Below are 10,617 nucleotides of genomic sequence, written 5' to 3'. Positions count from 1 at the left end.
CACACACACACACACACACGCAACCTCACTAACCCCTTTGATACACACCGGCTCTTTCCCTGTGGCCTTTTCATGGTTAATTTAGTGCTCAATAGGTCAGGAGGGAAAGCAGACATCAACAGAACACACACACACACACACACACACACACACACACACACACACACACACACACACACACACACACACACACACACACACACACACACACACACACACACACACACACACACACACACACACTCGTCTCACAGGCGTCCCATAGTCCAGACTCCAGACACCAGGGCTCGGGTTCTTCTGTGCTTCCCAGCAGATGACTGACTGGTTCTGATTTATTGGGTCACAAGAACAAATCATTTGACCACTTTCAACCTATTTTGAGCATGTCATTATACTCTAGGTGAAACCTTTCAGAAATAGCAGATCTACAAGCTCACAAGCTGTCACATGAACCCGAGCGTCCCTATTCTGGGGGGCGAACATTTGGCTAAGATAGTAACTGTGAGCTTCTAGATCGCCTATTTTCAGAGATATTTTGAGACCAAAAACAGTTGTGGGGTCTAGTGTAGGACTCTGGTCAACTAAGTATAGGGTTTAAGTGGTTAAATAAGTTAACACGTCCCCCGTTGTTTTCTGAAAGGAAGTGTGAGTGTTTGAGGATGCTGTAAAAATGCCACTTTGATAAATAATAGGAAGACGCTTATTTCATGATGTTGATGAAGAGGTTATATGGCTGCTTGTATCTGACCTTTATATTTTACCATCACTTATAATAGTTCTACAATACATTATGATATTTGACAGCTTGTAACAGCCGAAATGTCTCCACTAGGCCTAATAGCTGCTGTTTTGGCACAGCCTATCTTGTTATGGTTCAGTTTGTCCTTCAGGCAGCTAATGAGTGTTAATGTACTTCTGACCATGATATCATGTACATAAAGCATTGATCCAGAATTCCACGACAATGTGAAACAATGTTCTAAACGGTTTCAAAATGTTTCTCCCAGGGAAGGACAGGTGTGTTAAAATGTGAAACGTCCCATTCCGTAAACTACTACGGCAAGTTATGCCGAGCGATTTGACCTGAGACATCGACGGACCGCAAGTGTTTGACAGACCTCCTCCATAAATACAAACAATGAAAATTATACAACTGGTGTGATTGAGCCAAGAAAAACTAATGAAAAGAAGTTCCATCTGTGCTGGTGATTCCCCAAAAAACACCACTTAACTGACTGTGTAGCTAGCAGCTATAGCCTATAGCAGCGGTTCTCAACGTGTTGGTCTGAGGATCCCCGGGGGTCCTTGAGGGGGGTTCCAAGGGGTCCCCAGTGAAATGATTGATAGTTAGGAACCATGTGGACCTGTACGGGTCTGTAACTCCAAGAGTATACACATGGAACCAAATGAACACACAAATGGTTCCATGCGTACACCCTGAGAGTTAAATTAACACCAGGACCCTCATCTATACTATACAGTAATATCCTCAGAGATAACAAATCGTATCAAATGGAGGTCTCTGGTCTGACACATATCAAACTGGGGGTCCTTGAAATGAAAAAGGTTGAGAATCACTGGCCTATGCCCAAGAGCTGTGGCCCTTCCATTGGGACTGGGTTTAGGTTTAGTTCCCAACCCTGGTCCCCTGGGAGCCTTTGATCCTGCTGGTTTCAGCTCAGGTCCTATCTATCTCTCCACTGTGATCCTGCGTCAATGATGTCAGCTTATCTGATGTCATCTGAGAAGGCTTCTGTTCAGCCAATCCGCTTATCTGTTCTTCCTCTTGTTTTCTGTTCGCATGATGATGATGACATCACAAATAACAACATCCTCCTCTCTCTCTCTCTCTCTCTCTCTCTTCCCTGTTCCTCTTCTCTCTGCAGGTTTCCGTTTCCCTCCTCCCCCCCCCGCCTCCCCCCCCCCGGTGATGACCTCACTGCTGCTGCCCGGCGACGCCCACGCTGCAATGAAGGACCTCTCCTCTTCCTCGTCTCCTCTCACCTCTCTCCTCCACTCCTACCCGTCGGCCAAGACCTCCTCCATCGCCCCGCAACACATCATCTCCTCCCCCGCTGCAGCCGCCTTGACCTCCATCTCCCCCGCGGTGCCCTCGGCCCCCCTCTCCAAACCCCAGCCCTTCTGCCTGCAGAGCGGACCGCACCTCATCGCCAGCATGCAGCTCCAGAAACTCAACTCCCACTACCAGAGCCTGGCCGCCGGCGGCGGGGGCTCGCCGGGGGGACACCCGGCCCCCGGCGGTGGGCCGCAGAGGGGCTTCGCCGGCTCTTCGTCGCTGGCCGCCGCCGGGTCCCAGATCCTGGGACCCCCAGGCCCCATCCCCGCCATGGGCCTGGGGGGGATGGGCGTGGTCGGGATGGCGGGCCAACAGGGCGGCGGCGCCGCGATGGGGCCGATCATCGACTTTGACCCCGTGGACGAGGAGGTTCTGATGTCTCTGGTGGTGGAGCTGGGGCTGGACCGCGCCAACGAGCTGCCGGAGCTCTGGCTGGGACAGAACGAGTTCGACTTCATGTCGGACGTCCACGCCGGGTGCTGACCGACCTCTCAGCAGCACAACGACCACACAAAACACAAGACGAACACAAAACAAACTTAGTCGGTTGAGTGACGACGGGGTTCCTGTCTGCGATCCCCGTCGGGTTTTCCTGGCTTTTCCGTCTCTGTGGGAAACGAGAGAGAAAGCGAGTCTTGGACGTGGAGGGAGACGGAAATGCTCGAAGGACAGAAGTGTAACGTTACTCTCATTCTCCTCTTTGGTTCGCCCGCCATCCAAGTCCCACTCCGACGCCGGACGTCAAACTCCGAAGGCGAGGAGCGATGAGAGAGAAAGGTACGAAGGCCCGCTTTGGACGTCCTTCTCACTGTGGACGGACGGACGTTACCCGATGGCTCTCGTTGGAAACACAAAGAGAAAGCTGTTCCTTTTGTTTTTCCACCTCTCCTCGGTCTCTCCACTCGTTAACCTTTTGGAAGGACAAGAAACCCAGATGAAACTGAAGGTGGATATTAAACCGATAAGAGCCTTTTCTCTCTCTTTAATCACTTCCCCCACCTTTTCTTTTTTCCACTCCGCTGGAGGAACAAACAAAAGCCTGACAGAGAGAAACGCTCAGACGAGTCGATTCGCCGCCTGGCTGAACGGATGAGAAGGGGGACTTTGTTCGCCTCCCTCTCTCTCTCTCTCTCTCTCTCTCTCTCTTTCTTTCTCTTTTTTTCCTCTATCACTCTTTCGCTGTGGCTTTAATGAAAAGAAAGTGATTGACACACAGGAGAGAGTGGGAGGTGCTGTCTGCGCCGGGGGAAAAACAACAGATGACAAAGACACACCTGTTGCATTTTTTGATCTCTCTCTCTCTCTCTCTCTCTCTCTCTCTCTCTCTCTCTCTCTCTCTCTCTCTCTCTCTCTCTCTAACCTCGGTCCGCACTTCTCTTCCCTCAGAGGAGTTTATGTTTCAAAAGAACAACAACAACAACAGCGTCTTGTCTTGGATAACGTATACAGTGGCTATGATGCTTTAGGTTTATGGGCGCCTCGTGAGGTTTATGAGACGGTCAACACTAGGTTTCCTGTTTTCTCTTGTGGACAAATTTAGATTCTCCTCTCCCTCGGGGGAAACGGACTCATGTGTCTTGGTTTCCACAAAGAAACTGATTGTTTGAGAAACGGCCATCTCAAATTTCTCCCTCTCTCTCTCTCTCTCTCTCTCTCTCTCTCTATCTCTTCTGACTCTCTGTTTTGTTTTGTTTTGTTTCCTTGTGTTTTTTTTTGTTTTGTTTTGAAGTTCAACCCAATCCTAGAACACTGGGAATCCACCCTAAACTGGGGTTCCACCTGTAAACCCCTAGAACATGAATCAATCGGATCGAGTGCGACTTCTGGAATCTCCTCCGAGTTTTTTTTTACCCAAATGGAGTGAATGCAGCCTCGTTCGGCGAGAGAGAGAGGGACTCAGACTCAGCACGGACATGGCCTTTTGTGCCGTGTGCAGGGTTGGCCTAGAAGTAGGCCATCTTTTGAGTCTCCCAGTTCACGTGCTGGTTTGCAGGATTGCTTTCTTTAAGTCTGTGTATGGACACAGAGGACTGGGGGTTTTATCCATGGCGTTCCAACGCGTTCTGGTGGAATGGAAGGACACCTCACCACTACATGGTTGTTGTAGACCAGTGGTTTCTCCTAACTTTTGAATGTCAAGGATCCCAAAAAAATGATACTTATTACTAACCCGGCCATTTGAAAGGATTTGGTGCCAGGGACCCCCATAAAGAGAAGATTATAATTGTGAGATTAGATGAAGTATACAGAATTCTGCCTGTACTGTGGGTGGGGAGAGAGAAGGCTATGATCTGAAAGGTCATTCTTATACAGTACATTCTCTCATTGGATTACCTTCAAGCAGGTTAAATCAAGGTGAAATTAACCACTTTCAACCTGTAGTCCCTATTTTGGGCATGTCAAAGGCAAAGAAAACTCACTTCCCATTGTGCGTTGTGAGCTTGTAAGTGGTGATTAAACTGTTCCTAATTTTGCTTGGGGCCCCCTGGGATGCCCCTCGAGGACCCCCGGGGGTCCCCGGGACGACACTATGACAACCACTGTTGTAGTAGGCGGTTGAAAGCGATCCAACCTGGGGGGTGGAGGGGACAGCAGCATAAGAGCTGTTCTGTTTACTGTGTGTAGGTTGATGGAGTCGGGTTTGTGCGCCGTGACCTATATCTGTCACGGTAAGGAGAGACAGAGGTCTGAGTAGACGACAGACAAAGGCCTTTCACCTGAACCTACACACTGCCTGTCATCTGGAGCACTGGGGGTCCCTGTGACACACATGTACACACACACACACACACACACACACACACACACACACACACACACACACACACACACACACACACACACACACACAATGCAATGCGTAGGCATACAAAGAGGTGCACACACCGGCGGTCACATTTGTGTGTGTGTATATACACACACACACACACACATGCATGCACCAACCCACAATTGCATGCGCGCGCGCGCGCGCGCACACACACACACACACACACACACACACACACACACACACACACACAGCAGGGCCATAGGGATGGTGTTACAGAGGAGTAATGGAAGTAGCAGCCGTGAAACAGCCACTTGTTCACTTACACATTACCTCCAGGACATGAGGGGTGTGCGTTTGCGTGCGTGTGTGTGTGTGTGTGTGTGTGTGTGTGTGTGTGTGTGTGTGTGTGTGTGTGTGTGTGTGTGTGTGAGGGGAAACTATGAGCAAAGCTGTGCACAGGAAGACCACTGAACTTCATTAATATATTTACAAATAGGATCAGCCGGTCCGCTTACACACACACACCACTTGTTTCCAATCTTGAGTTCCTTTAAGAGTGCACGCTTACCTCTTCAAGTACTCTCTTTCACTTTGGCTCTTCTCCCACAAACACAGACAAACATACACACACACACACACACACACGTATAAATGCAAACTCACATTGACACACGGGCAAACACACATTATACGTAAGACACAAAAATAGATGCATGGCACATGTGCACGCGTACACAGGCGTGCACACACACACACACACCCACGCACACACACACACACACAGTCCTATACCTGTTTTTGATGTTGATGGGGGCTTCAGGTTTCAGTCAATCAGGCAGTCACCATACGCCAACTTTTCCTTCCCCTTTCTCTCTCTCTCTCTCTCTCTCTCTCTCTCTCTCTCTCTCTCTCTCTCTCTCTCTCCCTTTTCTTTTACAATGAAACCTGAGAAGGAATGACCAGTGACTAATGAAAACCCCACCAAAGGAAAGATTGACTCCTTTCCTTCTCTCTCTCTTCACTCCTTCCTGTCTTTCTTTGGCTCTGGATGTTTGAGTTACGACACAATAACACACGCTGGTATGATGGAGGGAAACGCGCAAATCCTTTGCCTTGTTTTGATTTTGTTTTCGTTTCATTTTGTTTGTGTGAGAGGGAAAGAGAGAACGAAACAAAAGCAGAGAAAGAGAACTTCAATCTCCATCAACCCCCTTTTTTTAACCACTTCAACCCTATCCTCTAGTATTTCCCACTTAAAACCCATTAAGACCTGAGGCCGATTCTTCAAAATGTCTTCTAATTTCAGTTTTTTTTTACAAACGTACGTTGCTATGTCAGTGGTTCTCAAACTTTTTCATGTCAAGGACCCCCAAAATGATATGCATTTGGCCGCGGACCCCCATCTCAAAAGATTTAGTTCCAGGGACCCCCAGAAGCAAAGATTTGAGTTACAAATGTTCGCTTAAAAAATATATATATATTCAAAGATTTGCACAAATTGTCACGATTTTTCAAAAATAGCAGATCTACAAGCTCATAGCGCGGCACTCGGTGCCAATTTAGCTGGGGACCCCCTGGTACCCCCCCAAGGACCCCTGGGGGTCCCCGGACCCCACTTTGAGAACCAATGCTCTAGTATTTCCGACGTAAGCAAATCTCTTTGTTGAAAATAGCCGACCTACAAACTCACACAATCTTTTAGGTTGATTTACGCCGAATTTTCGCCCCCAGAATAGGAACGCTAGGGGTTAAAGTGGTTTAAACCCTACAGACTCAGGACCCCCTAGTGGTCCCCGCTGTTTCTGTGTCCTGGTCTAAATGGGTTATGAAAACATTCTTATAGCATTCTTTACAAGTACAACAGCGTGATTTGTCTCCATCTGTGCAGCCATGTTGATTTTGTGGCCAAACACTGTTTTCAAGTCATGCCTTCAAAACCCAGCTGAGAATGGTATTTTTCACTCTGTGTGTGTGGGTTGGTGTGTGTATGTGACCGTGTGTGTATGGGTACTCGCACGCACACGCACGCACGTAAGCACGCATGCACACACACACACACACACGCAGACAATCCCTTGAGAAGTTCCTCATGTTTGCTATAGATCACATTGTTTAAATTGCTTCAGTCTTTCATTTCCTCTTGGTGGTGACCTCATAAAGCCGAGCGGTCCCCGCTGAGTACATCTATCAGCTCTCAAGTCAGCGCTCATTAGGGCGGGGGGCTCCGGGGAGGGTGCGGGGGGCTCCGGGGAGGGTGGGGGGGGCTCCGTTTCCTTTCACTACAACCTTTACCAGGTCGTATAGGTTTCGTTCACACTCGTATAAAAAATGACGGATCATCTTTCGCGACACAGGGTTAACACATATCCTAATTCCATTGATAAAAGGAACGATTACATAAACTGAGCGAGTTTTGTGTCTTTCCTGTGAGAGGTGACTGACCTCGAACCCGAGGCACCCGGTTGGCCGGCATTTGCTCTCTCAAAGAGACCCTCAGTCAAACCCTGGTGACACGGATCACATGATAACAAAGAGCTTGTTCACACGCCGGGGCGGCTGTGAGGCAGGCTGTGTGGACGGACAAACAAAAAAGGCAATGTTTAGATTTAAACGTCGTAAACAGGGTTTTGATCATCAGTGTTAACTCTGTGGGAGTTTTTACACTCAGAGTGGAATTACTGAGGATTTTCCTATGCGGTTATTTTATATGTTCAAATCACTGGTGTGTATGTGACTCTGTGTGTGTGTGTGTGTGTGTGGGGGGGGGGGGCATACCTCAAGTCTGAATTCATTGCTCTTAGCACACAAAATGTTCAATTATTTTAAAGGGCAACACCTACTGGGAACAGTTGCTGGTTATGTCAACAAAGTAAGACTGGTAGATGAAATGTTTTTTTGTTCCCTTTAAATAGAATAAAATAAAAAAAACTCTACAGCACTTCAATCATAATTAATTTGAAATCGAAGTAAGTTGAACGTTCATTTAACGTCAGAGGCACCTGCTCACGGTCGATATAAAGGGCCGAAACGAGCGCTTCTTACATTACAATAGGGTCAACACAGAACACACAGCCTCTGTAACTACATGGAGGTTTATTACCACTTTAAATCCTACACACTTCATACCACTTAAATACCTACATACGTTGACCGGGGGTCCCCCAGGGGCCATGCAGTGCTCTAATCTTGGCCCCCTTCATTCTGTCCCTGTACACCAAATCTCTTCGCTGATCTATGAGCTCACAACAACACATCACAAGTTCACATCAACGCCGACGTTGTTGTGAGTGAGCTTGTATATCTGCCATTTTTTCAGTGAATGTTCGCTTATGACGAGGATCACAAGAAGGACTCTAAGGTTCAAAGTGGTTTAAAACGGCTATGTTTGAAAAGATGTATCAACCACTGTCCTGTCCCAGTCTGCTCCTGGTCGGTCCACCTGTTTCAATGAAGCTGTACAGCTTATCTGCACTGATTCTTTTTTTTTCTTTCAACCCTCCAGCTTTCACTTTTAGTCCAGTGGTTCTCAAACCTTTTAATCTCAAGGACCCCCAGTTTGGCACTTATTAGGCCACGGACCCCCATAACTCTTGACAGTGTACACATGGAACTGAATGGACCCGTGAGGGTCCATTCAGTTCCATGTGTACACTGTCAAGAGTTACAGACCTATAAAAGGTCCACTTGGTTCCTAACTATCAATCATTTAGCTGGGGAGCCCTTGGATCCCCCCTCAAGGACCCCTGGCTGGGGGTCCTCGGACCCCACTTTGAGAGCCACTGTATTAGTCCGATTTATACTTAGTCGTAGCCTATACGATGAGCATAAACGAGGACATTAACGAGGGGAGAGCTGTACACTTATACGGTTGTTTCTATCATGTTGTTTTTCTTTTTTAATTCTTTGTTTCCTTTGTAATTTTTTTGTTTTTGTTTTTGTTTTTCTTCCCTAATGACATGTCGATAATGAATATTATTCAAAGATGATTATTTTTTTGAAAAAGAAAGCACTTTTTGGTCTCCAGGCTCTCACTATGTGTATGTACATCTATATGAATATGTAAATGAACTAGATCTTATTTGGAAGAAGAAAGAAAATAAATGCTTGTATTTTTGTTACCTTTTCTGAGTTTTGGGAGAGAAATAAAAGATGTTGAATACTGATCTGGAAATATGTCATTCTTGGCTGATACTGTACTGTAGTTGTTGTAGTATTAGTATGAGTAGTATTAATAGTGGCTATAGTATAATACTAGTTCAAATTCGTAGTTTTAGTAGAAAAACTAGTAATGGTAGTAGCAAGAATATTAATTATAGTAATGGTAGTATGTAGAAGGGTCCATTTGGTGCCATTTGCATAGTCTCAGAGTTACAGATCTGTAAGGGTCCATTTGGTTCCATTTACTCTTAGAGTTACAGATCTGTAAGGGTCTATTTGGTTCCTAACTATTAATAATTTAGCTGGGGACCCCCTGGAACCCTCTCAATGACACCTGGGGTCCCCGGACCACACTTTTAGAACTGGTCTAGAGAACCCTCACAGGAGAAAAAGAAAAAACCTCCAGTCCTCACCTCCAGCCAGGCATGCAGGTTTATTGTGCCACACTGCCATCTAGTGGCACTTTTGCATTATGACATTTAATTCAATCTTTATTTCAGACCCAAGGGAGATCCATGTCACAATAAAACACAACACAGTAAAAAAAAAAAAACAGAATAAGAAATACACTAACAAACATCTGGCTTGCACTGGAGCTTCTTGGAGCTCTCAGCAGCAGCCTCATACAGTCATTGTAAGCCACGTACAAGTACATTCAAGTTACATGGAATTCTCATTCACCAAGTTGGCTAAATAAGATAATTAATAAATAAATAGCATTGTACATATGAAGAGGCAATCATTGCATTGGTGTGTTCGCTTTGATTTGATTTACTATAGCATTATTTCCACTAATTTGTTCAAATATGCACAATAAAAAAGCAGGAACGGATTCTACTGGGAAAAACAAGAAATCGTTTTCTTTTTTTTGTTTGTTTGTTTTTGGTATGGAAGTAGGTTATTAAGCTAGAAGATAGGCAGGGTTATCACACCAACATATAAACTAGAGACATGTATGAAGACAAAAATATCAACATTTTATGGTCGCTTTGGACTTGGGTGGTAGGCTACTACAGGCCGGTGTGCGTGGAACAAGTGATTAGTCTTTGATTGATTGATTGAATACTTTATTTAGTAGTTTGCAGAGAGAGAAAGCACATGGAAGTAGGCCTACAGTTCAAAATACAAGGTCATCTAAGAAAGATGAAAAACCCAATGAAGGCTTTTGGCCTCAGTTTCAGTCTCCAGACTGTGTTTTGTTTTGTTTTGTTTTGTGTTGTATTGCTGCCACCTAGTGGACATTACATGCTTTACAACTTTCAATATAGGCTCACATACTGTAGTACCAGTAGCTCACCAACAATACACCATCACCATCAGTGTGTAATGCTTCTGCTCAATCTACACATTACAGTACTGCAGAACCCATTTTGAACATCAAAGCTCAGTTATTTGCACTCTATGATTTTCTCTAATTTGTCATATTGTATGACAATATGAAAAATGTCAGTATGTCAGTATGGGTAATGGGTATCAAGCATTACCATCTACAATCACACTCCTTAATCAGCCATTGAAAATAATAGACAAAGTGCCTATCCGGTGGTATCATTGTCACATACTTAAAAAGTACAGTATACTACTACCTTTAGACTAGAGCCTTACTCAT

General features: G+C 45.7%; 1 protein-coding gene across 1 annotated transcript in view; it reads left to right on the top strand.

Annotated features, from left to right (window-relative positions):
* Window positions 1-4,992, top strand: part of cited1 (Cbp/p300-interacting transactivator, with Glu/Asp-rich carboxy-terminal domain, 1) — a 10,764-nt gene extending 5,772 nt beyond the window's left edge. The window contains exon 2 of the mRNA XM_084043795.1: window positions 1,887-4,992. Coding sequence (XP_083899921.1) covers window positions 1,931-2,560 — 630 coding nt within the window. The 5' untranslated portion in view covers window positions 1,887-1,930 and the 3' untranslated portion in view covers window positions 2,561-4,992. The remainder of the gene's footprint in view (window positions 1-1,886) is intronic.
* Window positions 4,993-10,617: the final 5,625 nt, after the last annotated feature.

This window comes from Gymnoscopelus microlampas, assembly GCF_963454915.1.
Source record: "Gymnoscopelus microlampas genome assembly, chromosome: 19".
Classification (NCBI taxonomy): domain Eukaryota; kingdom Metazoa; phylum Chordata; class Actinopteri; order Myctophiformes; family Myctophidae; genus Gymnoscopelus; species Gymnoscopelus microlampas.
This window is presented reverse-complemented; position numbering and strand designations above follow the sequence as displayed.